The sequence below is a fragment of the Colius striatus genome, chromosome 6 (genome assembly GCF_028858725.1).
Source record: "Colius striatus isolate bColStr4 chromosome 6, bColStr4.1.hap1, whole genome shotgun sequence".
Lineage (NCBI taxonomy): Eukaryota > Metazoa > Chordata > Aves > Coliiformes > Coliidae > Colius > Colius striatus.
Genome location: NC_084764.1, coordinates 19,449,416 through 19,471,029, shown reverse-complemented (window position 1 = coordinate 19,471,029; position 21,614 = coordinate 19,449,416). Strand labels below are relative to the sequence as shown.

Here is a 21,614-nt window from a genome sequence, read left to right as displayed (position 1 = left end):
TAGAGAAACTGCCACAGAATAGTCCGGTAAATTTGCCAAGTCAGTAATATGCATGATGATCTGCTAAGTAAGTGCTGGCTGCGAGGACTGAAGTTGCCTGGGGCTACTAGAAGTCACATATCTAGTTTCCCATATCAAGGAATTAAACGAGTAATAAATAAATAAATAAATAAAGTCACTCCTTCAACTTCTGGATTTTTCCTTCTCTTCTCATTCCTCAAAGTACTCAAGCCTTGTGTGCACAAGCCAGCACGTTCTCAAGATGCCTAAGGAATGCCTAAACAGAATTACAAATGTTAGGATGTTTGGAAAAAAAAGGAATATTTTATCAATGTTTTCTTGTTTTAAGCATACGACTTTAATCATCTAGCTAGAGTTGGTCTTCAGCAAAACAGTTACAGCTTTTAAAGCTAAATCACAAAGTGGAACAGTATTATTTGTTAAACTTAAAGACCAGAAGGCATTTAAATTGCTATATTATTGTCACATAAATCATTGGCTTTCTCCCGTGTTTAACAATGCCCTTTATTTGGGTATTCTTTCTAAATCACATAAGGAACGTGGTCCAAAAAACTCAACAATTTGCACCCTGTAATGCTTACAGTCTGTTCATAAATGAAGAGCAATAATCTCATTTTCTCTCTCAACCATTACTGCACACTAAATGTACATTGGAACAGGAAAGTTTACAAGCCAATATCGTAACTGGAGCTAACAGCTGCAGTAATGAATCCTTGAAAATAGCACAGTCTAATTCCCACCCGGAGACTTAAAATAATTTAGCATTTTGACAAGTAAAACATGTGTTGGGCAGCTTTTAACACAGGCCTTTGGAGATACTGCTCCATTATTATCTCTCAAGTTTAACAGAAGAGGTCACCAAAGCCACAGCATGCCCCTCTTCATCAAAATGGGCCAGTCATGCTGTCCTAGAGAGCCAGCTTGACCTCAGTGGCCTTCACTCTTAGCTTTTTCCATCCTCTGTGCTCTGCCTCCAACTTCTCTAGCATTTATTTCTCCTCTCCATCCTCTCACTTCTGCACTATGTTTCATTGAAAAGTTTAGTAAGGCAGGCTGTGAATTCCCTGACCTGCCACTCCTCATTTTCCATTCATCTGCCTCTGGTGTGAGGGCAGCAGCCTCCAAAAGAGGACGTTTTGTGGCAGAGTTGGCCCTAAAAGGACAGACCACGGCATTCAGAGATGTTGGGATTTTCAGATGGGTGACTGCTTGGCAGGAACACCAGTAACCAGGAAAGCAACACAGGCACATGCAGAGATGCCTGTGGCCTTCCCTTATCTGGAAGAAAAATTTGGAGACAGAAGAAAGGATTGTTTTGCCCTGAGGGTTTGGATTTTTTGTTTCTTTGCATTTTTAGCAGTCTTGAAAAGCAAGAGTAAAAAACAAGAATACATGCTTCTTACCATAAATATCAAAAACAAGAACAAAGACAGTACTTTGCTGTTGTGTTACAGGACAGGAGTTCAGTGTCATGAAGAAATAAAGCAGGATTCACTAACATCCAACACAATCTCATATTTAAACAATGTTTCCATTTGGAAAAAGATGTAAACTCAATATTTAATACTGTAATTGTGAATGAAGACATTACCTTAAAATGTAAAAGTATCTCAAAACGGGAAAACATCTTCAGTAGTTCACATGCCTGGAAGAATTTCTTTTGGGCAGCAGGGATCTATTTTGTTGCTTAGAGTGTAAATATACACTTCCCATACCAAAAAAAGGTTCTATCCAGCCAGTGAGCATCTGCAAGTGCAAAGCAGGAGTAATGGGCATGTCCATCTTAACCTCACATGACTACACACTCTCAGAAACAATAAGGACAACAGGAGCAACAAAAGAGTAGCCGGCAGAAGCTCCAATGACCCACTTTTTGTGTATGACAAAATGCAGTAATACCAGCAATATAGCTCATAAAACAACTACATTTTACCTAAGAGAATCTTCTTCTAGAGGTAAGATGAGGTGAGCCCAAATTACTGTTCTGTTGTGCAGGAAGGAAAGGCAGATCTTATAAAAAATCTTCCTGATCTGTAAACACCTGAGATTCAAGAGAGATATGACCTATATCTACATGGAATAACCTAAATGGAAAGTTGTTGCCTTCTGGAGCAACCTGGCATCATGAATCCCAAAGTCCTTCCAATACTGCAAAAGCTAAGGAAAAAATAAAAAGGCAGTTTATGCTGTTCAGCATGCTAATACCTCCTAGTAAGATTGCTGATCAGAAACACTCGTTATGTGTCAAAACCAGGGCAGGTCTTTGCTCCATTGCCTCCAGCTTTTATAGACCATTCAGGATCCTGTTCAGAGTTCCCACCCTGGGACAGCCATGCACTGAGGAAGGACATTCATTCATCTTCTCCCTCTTTGGCAACATAGATCAAATTCTCTAGATCTTAAAATATTGTGCCACTACATGCTGCCTGGGACTCTTCTTAGACAATCTACACTTCCTCCCTGATGCCACCCAAACTTCCTTTTCTATTTTCCTAGTAAGGAAAGTACCCTCTTCTTGAGTCAGTATCTCATGAAATTTCACTGCTACTCTCAAGTATCTTTCAGCTACTTCATCTAATCTCCATAGCTCACCTGCTTTTATCTACATATATAAAAGAATATCCTGCTTAAGAATACTTTTTAAGTAGTTCTTAGAATAAAAATATATTTCGTGTAATTACTAAAGGTAATTTACTTCTTTAACTTTGTTTTAATTTAAAGAGTGTGAAAATTGAAGTTCTGGCTTTGGAACACATGTGAGCAGCTACTTCCTTATTCCTAAAGTAAGTATTTGATTGAGAAGAAAAATCCTTAAGCCATTTCTTATTTACATGCTAAAAGGGAGCACCAAGAACTCTCAAAAATAGGTATTGGTAAAAAAGTAGGACTATTCTTCTACAAATCACCAAGTGGAAAGAACTGAAGCCAGTTTAAGCTGCCCTTGTAGGAACAGGACTCAAATGCTTAAGGCAATGGGAAGTGGAAAAAAAGGTTAAACTTGTACAGGATGTGGTTTGAACTAAGTAAGGGGTTATTTTAAGAAGAACTCTTACTAGCATATTAGACTAAATTTTCTATATGGCAGATTTCCTTTGTTCCTTTAAATCCCTTTTACTATGAACACATACACTGTGTGTATGTCTTAATAACGCTATTATCGATACCTTTACTGTAACTATAAGCATTGCATACATGAGGGAATTTAGGTAGGTATGATTTTTTTTTTACAGCTAACAGTCAAATATGTGAGGAGAACCACCTTCCCACTGATAATTTTTAATTTGTAAAGTCTAGATAACTCTTGGAACTTCATTGCAACATGTGCTATGAAAATGTTTGATCAGTTTCTCAAGAGTAATAATGTAAGGAATAATGAGGCACTCATTGTTTTACAATCAAGCACACACAAAACTCTTAATGAATATTTAACCAGTACTTACATTTTCGCAGTGCATCCTTCTGGGTTTCATATGGGAAACATTGAGTCCATCAATAACAATATCAAATGGAGGTCGACTTTCCACAAATGCTTGAAAGGCTTCAAATTCCTGAAACAAACAAACAAACAAACACACACAAAGGAATAATATGTTGAGTTTCACAGAAAGAGATTCCATCTACTTTTTGTTAAAAAAAAAAAAAGAAAGTCGGTCTAAATCTCTCACTTTTCCTTTGTTGGCTATACTTTACATCTTTACTTTACTTTGCTAAAATGACTGCACCACAAAAAAAAAACCAAACCAAAACAAAACAAACTTTAAAAGCCATAAGTATTACAGTGGATACTTCCAATATAATTTGAAATTACATTACAAACGAAAATCAAAACTTTAGACATACGGATTTTCAAACTCACAATCTGAACTGTACACTTTTATACAGATATGTGCAAGAGTTGTAAAACAAAGCAACTGGACAAACCAGTAGACTATGCCACTATTAACAAGTTTTAACATTTCCAAGTGTAAAAGAAGCATATTTACTTTCTCTGTACAAAGTCTGAAATCTCTGAATACTAGTCAATACTGAAGTCAACATTCATTTAGAAATACACAACTTTAGGGAGAGCAAAACAATGAAATTTCGTACTAGTCAGAAACAATGCAGTGACTGAGCAAACCAACAGCATCCATCCTATGTTTCCAATGGAAGGAAAGCCACAGTTGTTTTAGGCTTGAGACCCCATAGGAGGAGAAAAGAATATATAGCTTTAATAAAAACTTCTGGAATTTCTCCATTGATTTTTGAGGAAAAAATTAATGTTTTTAGCAGACACTTGCACTAAGATTTCTACTTCCTGCTTCTGACTGGTCTTAACAGGCACCAGAAGGCTAAACCATCCTAGTGGGCAGTGAATTGATTTCATGAGTGACCTTTCTAGTAACCTGTAAGACTTACTAGTTGGTAACAGAGGTTTCACAGACCGAGGTTATAAATTAACTTTCATAGGAACTCAGAACAATTGCAAATGTCACACCTTCTGCTCAAAATACAAGCACTTTTCCAATATTGCCTTCTCCCATGTAGCCATATGGCAACATAAGCCTAAAGAAAAAACATCCCCTCAAACAACTGAAGAAAAACCTACATAGCAGGTACAATTCTTCCTTGGGGAAAGGAAGGAAAGAATTGATTTGTCCAGAAAACACATTGCTGTCAGGCAATAACAAATGATCACTAACTTCAAAATTAGTCAAAATGCTTGGACAAGTTATACTAAGAAAAGAGCTACTTGTATGAAGAGCACAAACCAATCAAGTGAGATCATAGAATCACTGAGTGGTAAAGGTTGGAAGGGACTTTTAGAGATCATCTAGTCCAACTCCTCTGCTACAACTAGGCTCACCTAGATCAGGTTGCGTAGGAACACGTCCAGGTGGGATGTTAAAATTTCAGGCATAATGTCCAAGTGAACAGAAGTACACTGGCCAAAAGCTCACTGAGGAGAACACAGACAACAGTGCGCTTGGTCTAGAGCACCACTAGATTCAATTACTTTTTATGTGACCTTTAATTTCTTCATAGCTTAAACAAATGTTATTGAGAAAGTATAAAAAGCTGGGTAAGAAAATTATCATCTCAAAAAAAGAGAAATTGTTAGCACTTGCAAAGATTTTTCTCCCTGACCCACAACCCCAATCTCCACGTATTTTACATAGATGAAGAAATATTTGCCATCTAACAGTGAAATCAAGACACAGAAAGTCACTAGCAAAGGCAGGGGCAGGGAGAGGGAGGAGAAACAAATGCAAAATGAATAACAGGATTCCTGACTTCTGGATTCATGCCATCCAGTAGACTTGCCCATGGTTCAAAATCAGATGAGTCATCACTGTTATGATACTCAATGGCTGTCTGAAACATCGGAAAGAGAAAAAAGAAGCAGAATATGTGCAGATCAAATGAAGGTAAAATAGGAGTGCTCTGCAACAAAGATAGGTGAAAATGGAACACATAAAAGAAAGTGGAAGCAGATGACAAACGTGGTACACACTCCAACAGAGCGTTATTTTCCTAATGCCGAAAAAGACCAGTATTATTTGAAGAAACGTGTTTAGAGTCAAGTAGATTTTTTTATAAATATAGTGTACATCTCTTTAAGGGCTTAGTTCAACATAAACCAAATACTTTCTGGAGAATTTTTGAAGTGATATTTTATTTCAAGTGATAAGAGCTACAGAGCAGTTCCTGAGGGGTGGATTTTCCCTGATGAGCAGAGTAGAATGCTTTGTCAAGGGAACACTACAGCATGAGTTGGGGGAGTGGCAGAGGAATTCAGTGGGTCAGGGTTCACCCCTGCCCACTCTTTGCCCACTTTTGGAGCTGGGGAGATGCTGCAGCCTTTTCAGTGTTGTTTCCTGGGCCACCCTAGCCATTCCTAGCCATCTCCTCCTGTCCAGTAAACTGCAATACAGGGACAGAAGGTTCTCTGTCACAGAAGACTCTTATCTGCACAGAGAGATGAGTTAAAAACAGAGTAACTGCAGAAAACAAAGGGCCAAGTTTAATGTATGTCACCAAATACAGATGACCCTAGTGAAAAGCTTCAGACAGACTAAAAATCCCCAAGGATTGGCTCATTTTCTCCTCACCATCCATATTTCCCCAGCAACACACAAAAGTGCTCCTTCCCTCTTCCAAAATAAAAAAAAAAAAAAGACCAAAAGAGAAAATCCAGGTCTGCTCAGCTGAGAGGCAGCATTTGCATCACCAGATCTCCCATCCTCGCGGTTCCCAGGGATGAGGAATAAGCAGCAAACTCTGTCATCCAGATGCAGAACAAACAGTTATTCAAACATACGTAGACTTACACTATACATATGTAGACTTACACTATAAGAGTGTATTGGGTCAGACTGAGATGGAGTTAATTTTGCCCATGGCAGCCCTCATAGTTCTGTGCTCTGTACTGGTAGCTAGAAAGGTGTCAATAACACACCAGTGGATTTGCTACTGCTGAGTGGTGCTTGCAGAGCATCAAGGCTGTCTCTCCAACATTCCCCCCTCACCTTGTGGGTGAGCAAGATCTTGAGAGGGGACATAGCTGGGACAGGTGACCCAAATTGACAAAAGAGGTATTCCGTATCATTTGATGTTTGCTCAGCAACAGAAGCTAAGAGAAAGGAGGAGAAGGGGAGCATTTGTTAAGACATTTGTCTCTGGAGCAAGTGCTATTCATGCTGAAGTCCTGGTTCCCGGGAAGCAGCAGGACATCGTCTGCTCATGGATAACAGAGAATAAATCTTTCGTTTTCCTTTGCTCCCACACACAGACTTTGCTGTATCAAACTTCCTTTACCTTTTTTTCACCTTCTTTTCTCCCCCTACCACTCCTCTCCTGAAGAGGAAGGTAGTGACAGAGCATCTTGGTAGGCACCTGTTGTGAAGCCAGGGCCAACCCACAGCAAAGAGAGAAAGTACACAATTTGAAGGATGCTGATCTTTCAAAGATTAGGATTTTATGCAAGTCTTTCCTACGGCCACAGTAACAAAGACATGATTCCCCAAGTCTCTAAAGCTATTTCACTCACTAGCTAACTGAAACAAGAAGAACTTTTTTATAAGCAGCAAATGGAGTATAGCCACAGCTACAGTACAGCTGATCAACAGAAGCCAGACACAATAATCTTCAGTGCCGGTTGGTTTAGGCAATGAGAAGTGCACCAAGCATTCCCCTTAAAAATGGAGAATGCAACATGTGATCCATATACACCTCCGCGTATGCCACAGGAACCTCTGCATGGAAATATCCTGCTGAACACATCAAGGGGTACTTCTGATTAATCCCTTCAACATGCCACTTTGCTACTTTCTCTCTCTGTTCGTTTCACACCAAAATGAACAGAGCAAACCCTGATTTCTAACTTCTTCTGACCAGGTTCATCTCTCAAAGTTTCAGAGGAAACATCCTCAGAAACACTACTCAAATTTGCTTCCACACATATGGCAATTGAAGGGATAAAACTTTTAAAACATATACAGCATTGCTTATTGACATGATCCTCTTAATGCTTGGGAGCCAAAGAAAACTGTTGTAGTAAAGCAAGGCTATTAACTCACCACAAGCCTTCCCTAGCAGCCCATGCACCACCTGTACATGCCTCCCTGCAGCAGGAATAAATGCTATGCAGCAGGGTGCTCATGAGAGGCTCCAATGATATCCTGTTTCACATCATGTACAAAAGAAAAGGGAATTTAAAAAAAAAAACCACCTGACTTCATCCATTGCACAGCTGGGAAAATAGGGGAATGCCAACTACACAACCATCAGAAATGATTCATCACATCTTCTACGAAGAAAACTTATCTTTGGGCACCAGACTGATGAAATCAGTTTGGAAGTAAGAACCAGCCATAACAAAGCTATGATGGAATTTACCTTGACGTGAAGAATTCAAGCTATTTCAAATAGATTTTTGTTTAACTGCTAGCATGTGGGTGCCTCAAGTCCATTCATATCTCAGCAAAAGCACAAAACAGTCTCACCTTTTTTTGGTGCTCCACGCCAGCTGGATGACTCATGCACTACTTCACCATCATTTCATCCTGGTATGTACTGGTGCCACCACAGAAAGGGGGGATTTCTACCTTCTCCATTTCCTCAGCCATTCATTCCCAGCCTTGTCCCTGCCTCTAACTACACAAACACTTTGTCGGCAAGAGGACTGAAACTTAATACAGCTAATTAACAGCCTTTTGCCTGCACCAGACTGGGTCAGAGCATAGAGGTTTATCCTGGCATGAAAATTCAGCCAGGATGTGGAATAGGAATGAGACTAGTAGCAAGTAAGACTACTGGGATCACCTTTTCCCATTGGTGGATCTGACTATACTAACTTACTGGACTGTGAAACTACAACATGAGATGTATCTCTCAACCTGGGGTATTGCAGCAAAACAAGAGACAAAAAAAACCTAAAAACTGAAGTGTAAGAATTACTGTTTGAGAAAAGGGAGGGAGAAAGGTAGAAAGATTAAACCATTCCTTTAGAAAGTATTTTTTAAAAAAAAGCATGACCACAGAATTCCAAAGTTTGGCTTACACAGCCAGTAATATTTGAAATAGCAAATAGTAATAAATCTGAAAATAGGACTTTTCTGTAAGAGTATTAATACTGTTTCAACTTCTGGAATTACATCTATAAACAGTATGTATGTTTTTCTTCCAACACCAGTGCATGCAAGTCTCAAAAGTACAATAAAATGAGGAGAGGAATTAATTGTTAGTATTTACAGATTTACTACCTTAAATACATTAGAAATAAACATCACAATTGAAGACAAAACAAAGAAAACATAGCTAAACAAGTATGTCCTTTGATAGGTGGTAATTCAAATTAGTATTTAGAAATAACTTTAGTGTCTATAGTAGATCTAAGGGTATTACAACCACCAGATCACAGAAAGGTTAGATCACTTCAGCATTTTTCTCTGCAAATATAAATAGGAAAAATGTTGGCAACTAGAAATAAAATCACGGTATTGCTCAAATTCCTCAACAACTCAAAATGTCCACTGATCTAAGTATCAAAAACCAAACTAATGCAAAGGAGATACATGAGCAAATCCATAGAAGACTTTTAAATACATGAAAAGCTATTATATTCATACCAACAAAGGGAATTTGGAAAAAAAGCCCAACCAAAAACTAAGAATACCAATGCAGGAAAGGCCGCTTGTCACTTCTTCTAAACTAAAGTTTACACACACCCAACAGGAAGGGCAGAGAGACACTAAAGTCAAATTAAAAAGTGAGAAACTACAGTATTCAACATATATTGTTTCAAGAGCATTCACAATAGTTTAAACTTTGTTCAACAGAAAAAACAGTGCTTCCCCTCTCAACCTTAAATTGCAACATACTCAAGCGCAAGGAAAGAGTAAATTCTAATTAATTAATTAATACTACAATTAAGTATTCTGTAACTCTGCCCTAAGTATCAAAATGGTGTTGAAAAGCACCACAAGGGCAGCTTTTAGAGAAGTGAAAACATTCACTTTTTAACAGCTTCACAAAATAAAAAGTGAGAGGGGTTGTTGTTTTCAGCAGTGTTTCTTGGTATCAGAAGAAAAACATAAGAATGAGCATCAGAGTGTGAGAAATAAAATTCAGCTATCAAACTGAAATCCAGCCAATTTTTTATGGCACCCTGTTGGAGCACTCTTAAATCTGTTTGTTGCTATGCCTGAAGGGTTAGAATATTTCCCCCACAGTTTCAAAGCTTGGAAATCCCCTTCAAACCCTTATGAGCACAAGGGCTTTTCTCAGTATTGTATATGGTATCACTGTGTACTCTGGATTGTATACAATTTGTTTGCCCTCCGTTACACCCTTCTAAAGTTAACAAATAATACAGGAGTCATAGATTCCTGTGGCTGTAGCCTTCAGAGATATCATCACAACCACGAAGGTACTTGCAGGCACACTGACAACCTGAGATATGTTCTGTGTTGCCTGTTCATAATCCCCTATCAACAGCAGGCAGTGTTGTCATGGGTCTTGTCCCTGCCTGCCTAACATCAGACAGGAGAGGGTAAGTCACAAGGCCAACGCAAAACTTAGACCTCAGCAACCCAGGCAGTGCATTTCTGAAATGTCCTCCCTGAGCACATTTAACTTGGAGGGAGGAAGATGCACTACGTGTTGCTCACCTTGGTGGGAAAATGCCTCAAAACTGTCATCACAAAAGTATAGAAATGGACCGCAACAACTTGTTAAAACCAAACAAACAAACAACACAACTTTGCAAAGGCACAAATGTTTTGATTTCCTGGTGCTTTCAAAACTAAATCAGATATTTGGGAACCATTTCATCTTAGGGCAAACCATCTAATACAACACTAAGTCTGGAAAAGATTGACTTGAATGCTTAAATACAATGTAATGGGCATTACAGAAAGACTGGAAAAATAGAAAAGCAATGCAGCATAAGCATCATAGAAAAGATATCATTTCATGTAAGTAGAGTAGTGCTTAATTACACATGGTCCCTAATACCCATGTGGAAAAATGCCACATGAGTATCAGAGAGCCACATGTACTCCCACGCTGTTTTCGCTGTTGTGCTGGTAAAGTGCTTGAAGCACATATGAACAAGGAACTAATCTTGCTGAAAAAACATCCATAAGAAAATAAACCATTATTTTATCATCTAGGTTTGTGCCCATGGCACTGTGCTCACTTGTTTCCTGGCACACTTACAGGGGCAAAAAGGGGACAGGAACAAACAGCAGCTGGCAGGGTGCTAAAGCCAGGTCTGCTAATTTAAAAAAAAGGCACTACTTATGCTAACTAATATTTGCAATCCAAATGGCACCACATTTTCTACCCCTATTTAATTATTTTTAGAAACGATCCAGAGGCTCATAAGCCTATGCATTCAGCGTCTGTAACATGTCTGAACTGATCACTAAAAATTGTGCAAACTCTCTGGAATAATATGATCTGGTAGAGTTTAATGTGCTCAACTTTTGCAAAAGGGTATTTCTAGAAATTCATTCCTGTGTCAATGAAAAAGCTAGTAAAGTAGAACCAGACAGCATTAATTAGATTTTCAGAAAACTTGACACAAGACCTCATAACAAGCTGCTAAAACACTGAAATAATTATAGCATTAAAAGAATCAGAAAAAAACAAAAGGTCAGCTAAAAAATTATCAGTATCTTTTGAAGTTCTGTACTAATTCCCATATATATTAAATATTTTACAGATATTTAGGAAAGAGGATGGCACAGAAGAAGCCAAACCAAGGATGAATACAAAACAAAGTTAAATTTAGCATTAGAAATATGAAACAATGCATAACAAAGGAAGAAAGGGCACTTATATTTTACAGACTCTTGGAAGAACTGTATCAACCTAAATGATCATCATAGTGTAATGAAAATATCTCCTCAAATTGCTGATGTTCTAGACCAAATCTAGTCATATCCTAAGAGGCATTGTATAGAAAATCTGAAATTATTATAACTTGATAAGCTATTCTAATTATCATAAATTATAATAAAGCTTTATATTAGACAATTTGATACAGGCCTCTGCAGCATTTGAAGAATCTGTCTTTGACTTCAGTTGGAGACTAGCTCCCTAACTTCAATGGACCTTTGGCAAAGGACCAAATGATAAAGAACCATTCAATAACGCTTAAGTTCCAAGTGGTAATATTTCAAAATGGCTTAAATCAACATCCACTTGCACTAATTTTGCTTTAGAAATATTATCACATAACTTAGCAATGTTCGGAAACAGCAAACACTTAAAGAAAGGACAGTAGTGTATGCAGTCTGTGTTACGTAAACAAGTCTCAAGATCCTACTGAGGGGAATGCATGAGCTGCAAGTCAAGAACTGTGTTTCCAAGAGGTTCCTGATAAAATAATCTCCTTAAAAACCAGCTACTCGGGTAATTCATATTAGTTTAACTCCTTAGTTAAGTTACTGTTCCAACTTCATGTTTATGGTCCTGCCTGCCTCTGTGATCAACTAACGGACAGGAAAAAAAAATAGATCTTTATCAAGATATTCTTAAGCCTTGATGAAATTCTTCAACAATGTGTATTTCTCTCTATTTCTTCTTATCCATTCCTGCTAATGTAAGGACGACACAAAATCACTGACTCTGCAAACCATGTTTGTATTTTGGTTAGCAAGATCTTTATATGATACACAGTAGGATCAAGTTAAGGTTAGCAACTGTATTTAAAGCAAGTAATTAGCATTCAAAAAATATTAAAATTAAACCCAGATTTTTCTAACTTGATTACACTAACTAGAATATGAAGAATGTATCATGTTAGGACAATTTCCAAATACAGAAGTGACAAAGTAGCAGTTTAAAAAGACTGTGGAGGACAATGAACTTGTGGAGACAGTGAAGTGGAAGAAAGGAACATTCCTGTGTGGCAAGGTTGTAAAATTTTGCTGCATAACTATTTGATGGCAAAGGAGACCAAGTGACCTGAACAAAACCCTAACTCATTCCTTGTTATATGAACCAAGAACAGAAGCACTGTGGACAACCTCCAGAAGATGTGATCCACTCTAAGAAAGATTCTCATTCTCTAACATTGAGGTAACTGAGAGGAAAAAAAAAGAGTTGAATTTGTTATATTTTCATGTAAGTCTATTTCTTGCTTCTAAGGAAACCATGATGTATTTTATTCCTCTGCCAAAAGACTCTTTCTGCTTCCATTTGCTTCTGTTACAAGCAGTCTCTGGGGAAAAGGAAGATGCAAGAAGAATCTTAGAAAAATTCCAACTGCCTTTGTCTCTCACCACTCATTTCCAATTCAGTCTCTCCTCCTGCCCTCCTTTTCCTTCCTCTCTGAAGGTCTTTCCTCTCTGAAGGTCCCTCATCTCTAGCAGATCATATCACTACAGTGTAACATTCACCTTGAATTAAATGGAGGCAGGAGGATAGATAGTAAGCAGGATAAAGGCTGCAGTTTGTGCTGCAGTGTTGTCAGGCTCTAAGCACTTTACTAACGCAACTGCAAACCCACCATAAACCATTACCTATCTTTATTCTGTGCTCACTAGACCTACAAGATTTGTCTCGTGGTTCAAGCTCTGGGGATAGCAGTCCCTTTAACCTCCAAACTAACTCTAGTTCTACTAGCCAAAGCACCACAATTGAATTAAACCCACAGCTAATCCCAAGTCCCACTCAGACTAGTTCTCCTCTATCCTTGTGGATGTTACAAAATCTAGCGGCAAACCTCACTCTTAAGGCAATGCAGGACTCTGCCCTGCTGAACACTAACCCTACTCTCACTGAGTCCAGTGACCCATATCCAGCAGGCATCTAGGAAAAAAAAAAAACCCCATTCAACTCTATCTGTAAATTTTGTCTCATCTTTGTAGGTTTCCCTACACCTGTGACTGCATATCTTCATGACAAATGAGCCTTCAGACTTGATACCATTGCATTTAATTAAAATTGCAATGCTAGCCCTATCCTTATCTACAAGCTAATGACTGTACAACCTTCCCATAACTAAAAATCAGCCACAAGGCAATCTGATATTCTGCAAAACCTGTAGAATCAAACTGTTCAGCACAATCAAACTACAGCTATAAGGAAGTTTTTTGATCAGTGCTGTTGGAGACTGCATAACATATTTGTCCTTATTGATGCCACCTCTAATTTAATGCTCTAGCCTAACCACAGCCATATTGAGTGCTTCAAGTATTTTAACTCCCAAATATCAACTCTTACCCTAGATTTATTTATAGCCCTACATCAACACATACTCAAAAGGCTACCAATTAGCCCTTAATCTCCATAGGCATTAACTCTTACTCAATCCTTTCACACTTTTCAGGTGTATGAAGTAGTCACAAAGAGAATGAAGTTACTGTATGTATTTGCATATGTGCTGGTTTTGGCCAGGACAGGGTTAATTTTCTTCACAGCAGGTAGTACAGGACTGTGTTTTGGATATGTGCTGAAAACTGTTTTGGTAACACAGACATGTTTTCATTACTGGTGAGCAGGGTTTGTACAGAGTTAAGGCCTTTTCTGCTTCTCACCCTACGCTATCAGCAAGTGGGCTGTGGGTGCACAAGAAATTGGGAGAGGACACAGTTGAGACAGCTGATCCCAAACGATCAAAGGGATATTCCATACCATATGGCTTCAAGCTCATCATGTAAGCTGGGGGAAGGAGGAGGCAGGGAGGGGAGGCATTTGCAATTACAGTATTTTGTCTTTCCAAATAACTGTTAATGCATGACAAAGCCCAGCTTTCCTGGAGGTGGCTGAACACCTGCCTGCCCATGGCAAGTAGGGAATGAATTCCTCATTCTGCTTTGCTTGTGTGATCAGCTTTTGCTTTACTTATTAAACTGTCTTTATCTCAGCCCACAAGTTTTGTCACTTTTACCCTTCTGAGAAACTTTTACTAGTCCTCATCCCAATATGGGGGTGTCAGTAAGCAGCTGTGTGGGGCTTAGTTGCCAGCTGGGGTTAAACCACAACAGTATATTTGAGAGAAACACCTGAGAGCAGCTGCAACGGGAAAAGTCATCAGAGTGAAAGCTCATTCTGCTCCTCAGTATACCAATTACATCATATCAGACTAAATGTCATAGCTCCCAGTTAAATGCAGAGTAAACAGGCACTGACTGAGAACATCATATAGACACTGGTATAAAAGGTGACAATTTTGTTACAATTGTTTTCTTTCTTATAGCAGGCTGCTTTATATATATATATATATGTATATGTATATATATACACATGTATATATATATACATGTATATGTGTACATAACATACATACATTTTAACATGTGATATATACGAAAAATATAACACATATACTACATTATTATATCATCCTATGACACCCTAATAGACCTTTCAACAGTCATGCATAGAGATCTGAATTTTTGTCTGGTTTTAATGTGTAACAGGCACTTTTATCACAGAGAATCAGTTTTACAGTTCATGCCAGTCATATCTTCAGTGTATTTGTAAACAGTGCATAATGACATTCTGCAAACCTAAGCTGCTTGATTTTCCTTCCTAAAAATAATTACAAAAGGGATTTTTTTTTTAAATCATGACACAACAGACCTTTTTTGGGTGACCCTCAACAGACCCAATCTTTGTCCCTAATTTTCTACTCTGATCGCCATTATTCTTCAGTGAGAGAAACAAAATCAAATAAAGCAATGTTGCAAAATTAAGACAAAAAAGTATTCTTCAGTGGAAAAAAAGAAAGGAAAAATATTCAAAATGCATTATATATTCAATTTGAAATGTTATTGGAAAAAATATGTTTACAGCTCAAAACAACTCAAACTGTCTCCTTGAATAATCATTTCACTGCAATAAATGCAGATTCATTAAAGAAAACTTGTTAGGAGGAAAGGAGGAACAGAAAGCTAACTAATTTTTTATTTGAATTACAGCCACCACAAAAAAAATGTTACTGACTGTAAAATGGAAACCCCTCCTATTTTCAGCCTCTTCACCTAGTTTCTCCTCTGGAAAACCCTGGCTGCAAAACAAGTCACACAGTCTGGCATGCCTAAAATGGGCAGCATATTTTCTTCACCATATGTCCGCTTTCACAGCACAAAGGCAACTAAAAAGTCCCAAATTTGCTTCTGGAAATCTCTGATACATCACAACACTGTTTTGCCTCTGCCCCCACATCCATGCTCAAAACCCATTGAGGAAATAGGCTTTAAGCTGTACGTTCAACAGTAAACACACTGAGTTCATCTCCATTCAGCCTCTCAGTGACTGCCAGCCGATACAGAAGTGGACCATGGTCAACTTCAAACTAGAAAGTCAGGGAACTCAGTGACAAATCACCAAATTTCAGCTAACAAAATCTGCTGCCATAAAAACTTAAAATTTTGTATTGGGTTTTTGTTTTATTAATTTGGTCAATCAAGTTCTCAAACAGGAGGAATATCATTTCCACCACTGCTCAGCTTGGGCACGAATGTGCTGTTACACACAACTCCCTTCTTAAATCTCTCTTGCCTTCTGCTAATCTCAACTATTAATTTTCAAGACAGCAATTACCATAGGGAACAGAAATGAAACTTCACAAACTAGACAGCTAACTGGTTAAAGAATTACAGGTTTTGTTGTTGTTTTCCTTAACAAACCAACCTCAAGCGTAATTTTCACAAAGGCTTTTAGAGAACTGATAACAGTTAGTTGTACAGGGTGCAAACAACACATCCTTTTGGTTTGTTTACCTTATAATACTATAGAATATCATTAAATAGTTAAAATTATCACTACATTTTTAAGGATAATTTCACTCCCCTTTACAATTCACAGCTAGATCTGCTAAAAGTCCTGAACTGAGGAGAAAAATGTGTGGAAATTAGATGTCTGAACAATAACAGGCTGCACATACTCCAACACTAACTGTTTCAAGTTTCTGTAACAATCACACATGCACAATGTGTCTACAGAAAGCTCGAAGAATTAAACCTAGTGGCCTCTACCGGATTTTCACAACCAGTGCAGAACTGAGGTGCCACCTGCAAAAAAAATTACATTGATCCTTACAAAGGTAAAATAAACCCACCCTGGGATGTGGCACTGGCTCCATCTAGTGGCATCATTCTGTATCGCTACTGCTGAACCACTACTCACTAAACGAGGAAGAAGTAGAACTGCAATATGCTGTAGTGGCTGGGAATTATTCTCTCTCGTATGTTTACAATGTATGTTTACAATGACCTTTGAAAAGCTTGATACTCCTGATGTACACTGTAATTATAAATACAAACGTATCTGTAAAATTGAGAGGTAGGTAGTTGATGAGTTGGTTGGTTATAAAAGTGAACAGAACAAAATGACAATTGGTTCTTTATTGTTTCTGGCAAACAGTTGCTCTACTGGAAAAATCAAATATTCAGCACATAAATACAAGCTTCAGATGTGATACTGAACTTCTGAAACACTAGGAGTTCTACTTTTTCACAAGCTCAAAATACTAGATGTCTTATTTGCTCCGGTTACTGGGTTTTATTCCAATTTAAAATTTAGCTTATATTTAATATAAAAAACCTACATTTTCATTATTTTGGTATCCACTAACAGTTCACTGAAAATACAAGAACAAAGAAAATATGAAAGAGGTCAAGATTTAGACCCATTTTATAAACATGACTGAAAAAGAGACACAGGATACTTCAATATCTAATGGCCTATTAATGTTTAAAGCAAAAGAAAAAAACCCCACTTCTGGTGTTTTTAAAGTACCTGAACATTAATTGTATATTACCCTCCTAGTCAATGAACCTTACAGTGTGCCAGACCTACCTGTGGACTTGTCTTTCTAAAAGTGTCGGTTCCATGTATCACGTCCCTTATAATTTTTTCACTGAGATTGTTATATTCCTCTTCAGTGAGGTCACTATCCTCCAACTGATGGTTGCAAACTGGGCACTGTCCACTGTAATAATAGTGAAATAAGAAAATAACAGGATAAAAGCTTTTAAGTAAGAAATACTTTAAATTTTACTAACTTTTTGAGTGTTTATGTATGAGCATAATTCTTCACAAGAACTCCAACGTAGTACAACCATCAGAAAATTAGTTGTACTCCTTCTAGGATGGATTCAAGACCTATAAAAGTCACTGGAAATATTTTTATGTGTGCCGGATGCTGCACTTAGGCCACAACAACCTCCGGCAATGAAACAGGCTTGGGGCACAGTGGCTGGAAAGTTGCCCTGCAGAAAAGGACATGGGGGTGCAAATGGACAGCAGCAGTGTGCCCAGAGGCCAAGAAGGCCAATGGCATCCTGGCCTGTAACAGAAATACTATGACCAGCAGGACCAAGGAAGTGATTGTCCCCCTGTAGTCAATGTTGGCAAGGCCACACTTCAAAAACTGTGTTCAGTTCTGGACCCCTCTCTACAAGAAGGACACTGAGGTGCTGGAACGTGTCCAGAGATGGGCAACAAAGCTGGTGAGGCGTCTGGAGAACAAGTCTTATGAAAAGTAGCTGAGGGAGACGGAGATGTTTTGCCTAGAGAAGTAGAGACTGAGAGGAGATATGATCACTCTCTGCAGCTACCTGAAAGGAGGTCATAGTGAGGTGGGGGTTGATCTCTTCTCTCCAGGAATGAATAGCAGGACACGAGGAAATGGGCTCAAGTTGTGCCAGAGGAGGTTTAGGTTGGACATTAGGAAGAACTTTTTTGCCAAGAAGGTTGTTAAGCATTGGAACAAGCTGCCCTGGGAGGTGGTGGAGTCACCATCCCTGGAGATATTAAAAAGATGCACAGATGAAATACTGAGGGACATGGTTTAGTTTAGCAAAGGGCCTGGCAGTATGAGGTTAGTGGTTGGACTCAATGATCTTAAAGGTCTTTTCCAACTGTAACGATTCTATGAACTGAAGGAGTAACTGTTCTTCTCTAAATCCATACAAATACCTTATTTTCGTGAGCACAATCTCAGAACTGAAATGCAGGATTTGAGTGTTAAGTGTTGAAATGGATGGAGTTACTCTCCCCTGGCTGAGTCCACAGAGATATCCTATAGATGCCAAAACTAAGTCATTGTCATTTTCTAGAATCATGGCAAACAAAAAAGTTAAATTCTCCCAACAATTCATAACTTATTTACATTAACGCTCATACTATAAGCCAAGACTGCATTAATTGCAATGCTGACAATGCACTAACTGAATCAAAGAGAGATACGCATGAAATCCCAGCAGTGGACACTCACTGCTGCATACAAACAATACACTCCAGTTGCTCAATCCACTGTGGCTACTGCAGGCTTAGCCTAAATATTAATATAAACAATTAGACTGGCGGCTCATGTAACTGTAAAGGTGCCATTAAACACATCTAATTGCATTAAGGAACTTCAGTTTGGCAACAGACAAGAAACACCTAACAAATTTTCAAAAGACTATTTCAAAATCATCAAGCCTAATGCTTAGGGACCTGTCCCATAGCTAACTTGGATCCCTCTGGAACTACCATTACTTTCAGATTACTTTGAAAAAAACCCAAAAAACAACAAAACCTCCCCATACCCCAACAAGTCAAACCACCTGACAGCACCACCACCAACCAAAGCTCCTGAAGCTTGCTGCTTCTTGTGAACTCTCAAAGTGAATTCCCAAATGCAGCAGAGGCAAAACAGGCAGAAGAAACATTCAGAATGTTTCAATACTGGATCCTTAGTCTAATTGCTGCTTTTTTTGTAATCATACCCTTAAAATTACCTTTTTTGTAACTTCTCGTTGGTCATTCCCACCTGTAAGGCTTTCATTTCTGTAGGATAGGTAGCTGTCCTTACAGCTAATTGACCATTTAACTACTTTTTTCGAGAGGCTACTTTTTGAGATAAACTCAGAGTATCATGGAACCTGTGTATCAAGCATGAAGTCAGATATGCTACAGTAATTTGAATGCAGGCTCGAAGTACTTGAGCTGCAGCTTTGTATAGCTGGTCCTGGAAATCCAAAGCTTTTTCTAACTCACTAAGAAAAATGGTCAGCAAAAAAAAGTTTGTTTGTTGGGGGTTCAAGCTTCTATGACAGTTCAAAGAAGCTAGGAGCTCAGTGCTAGAGGAAAAAGCATATTAGATATAACTGTCAGCATTTACACAGAATCAGAATAATCTACAAATAAGCCTAATAAATGGTCAAATGGTTTAGGAAAAAATTGTTCTGGATTTTTTTAACTCAAGACTCATATTTTAATATATCAGTTATGCTGAATGCAGAGATGAATCTAGTCCCTATCACTCTATGATTTTCAGAGATACCTTATGGGCTTTGTCCTATATGATTAGGACAAAAAAAATCCCAAACAAAAACCATTCACAAAAGCAAAAAATGTTTTTCTTTCTTAAATTCTAAGGATCTTTTTTGTCAGTAGCCATTTAAACACAAGAAAACTGTCACATTGTTTTTGTTTTCTTGAAATAATTTAAATTTTATACAAATACTTATCCAAGTAGGCTACCTCAAACTCACTTATTTCAAAACGTGTTAATACAGTTACCACAAAGTAACTACCACACAGCACCCTGTCACCACTTTGTTTGCAGATTCTTAATCCATCATAAAATGTGAGGTGTTCTTAGTTTAGCTCTCAAAGTCCATAACAGAGTTTACAGGCAGTAAGATAACAAGCTACCTCTTAACCAAGACAAAGAGTTTTAGAATTTTAAAACTCTAAAGGCTGAAAAAAGTTGTCTAGAATTTTGTGAATTACCATATTACAGTATAGTAACACTCATACATAACAATAATCCACCATACAGTGAACAACCCTTACTCTTCAGACAGTGTTCTTTCATGGGCTTCAAAAGCAGCAGACTATGTGTGCTTCTACTTTTCTACTTCAGTGTATTTTTATAAACCACCAAAAATCCCCACCACCCATTGAAGATAAAATCAATACATTTATAGATGCCAATTTGCTTCAAAATCACAGAACTGGGTTCCAAACAGAGTAACATTTAAGATGGGAATTTGCAGACATAAGAAAATTATGCTCTAATACAGAACCAGCTAACTCTCTGGTGAAAATCTAACATAAGAATCTTTTTGTCTTTATTGAAAATCAGGTGGAACGAGAAAACCCTTCCATCTGTACAAATTAACTCCAGTGTGTGAATAATATCAGTTTTCAAGAGACACCTATTTACACACCAAAGCTGCTGTTAAACTATTGTGTTAAATGATAGTATTATAAAGCCAACCAACAAAGTCTTTAACTCCTTAATGGTAAACAAATAAGCCACCCAGTAAAATGCAGCTTGCTTTTTCTGTATTTTTCTGTCTCAGCTCTGCTTAGCTTGATTCCTTTCCAAATGTGCATGTTGGGTCTTGTTGATGCACAAGAATGAGTTGGAAACTGGAATTTGGGAAATCACACGTACACAACAAGGTTCACACTCTTGATGATTTAAATACTTCTTTATATAAAGAAAGCTATTTTTTATATTTAAGAAGGAAGAGTTCACGACAATCAAGACAACACCTCACTTTTAAATAAAATGTTGCATTTACCTGTCTTTAATGTTGGTCAAGTGTCCTGTCCAGTTCCCTCCTGGAATACTAATATGTACAGAGGGAAATAAAAATAAAAACATGAGACTCTTATTTAACAATATCTGAAATACAGATAATTCTATTTTGATCAACATTTAGAAATAAAAGACCAAATAATCACCTACCCTGCCAAGAAATCACACAAAGGTTCGTATATAATTTAGCAATACCTGGAAATTTTATATAAAGAACCAGCACTGAACAACAGGCAGAGAACTAACACCATCAACCTCCTCAGTTCATGCTGTCCCCAAATATTAAGAACCATACAAGCATCCAGGTGGCACTGACAATTTTCAAGTTGCTGCCCTACCATTCACAAAGCATCTCAGATATGAGATGGGAAAGCAGGAATCAAGACTTCTATAAAGATGTCATCTTGAGAGATTAAGAAAGAGATCCTCACATCAAAACGTTGCATTGAGACTTTTTAGCTCTGCATTATTATCACCATCACCACCACTACCACAGCCACCATCACACTGGTGTCACTATTCCTTTTTGCCCACAAGATCCAAACCAGAATAG

General features: G+C 37.9%; 1 protein-coding gene across 5 annotated transcripts in view; it reads right to left on the bottom strand.

Moving 5' to 3' along the window:
- The window catches only part of PRORP (protein only RNase P catalytic subunit), a 46,672-nt gene that overhangs the window by 21,807 nt on the left and 3,251 nt on the right, over nucleotides 1-21,614 (bottom strand). For 4 of the 5 annotated variants that reach the window (XM_061998710.1, XM_061998709.1, XM_061998713.1 and 1 more), the window contains exons 3-5: nucleotides 21,045-21,092; nucleotides 17,320-17,452; nucleotides 3,462-3,569 (exon numbers count right to left, since the gene is read on the bottom strand). In XM_061998710.1, the coding sequence (XP_061854694.1) occupies nucleotides 3,462-3,569; nucleotides 17,320-17,452; nucleotides 21,045-21,092 (289 nt within the window). The remainder of the gene's footprint in view (nucleotides 1-3,461; nucleotides 3,570-17,319; nucleotides 17,453-21,044; nucleotides 21,093-21,614) is intronic. The other variant, XM_061998714.1, reaches the window with a different exon arrangement.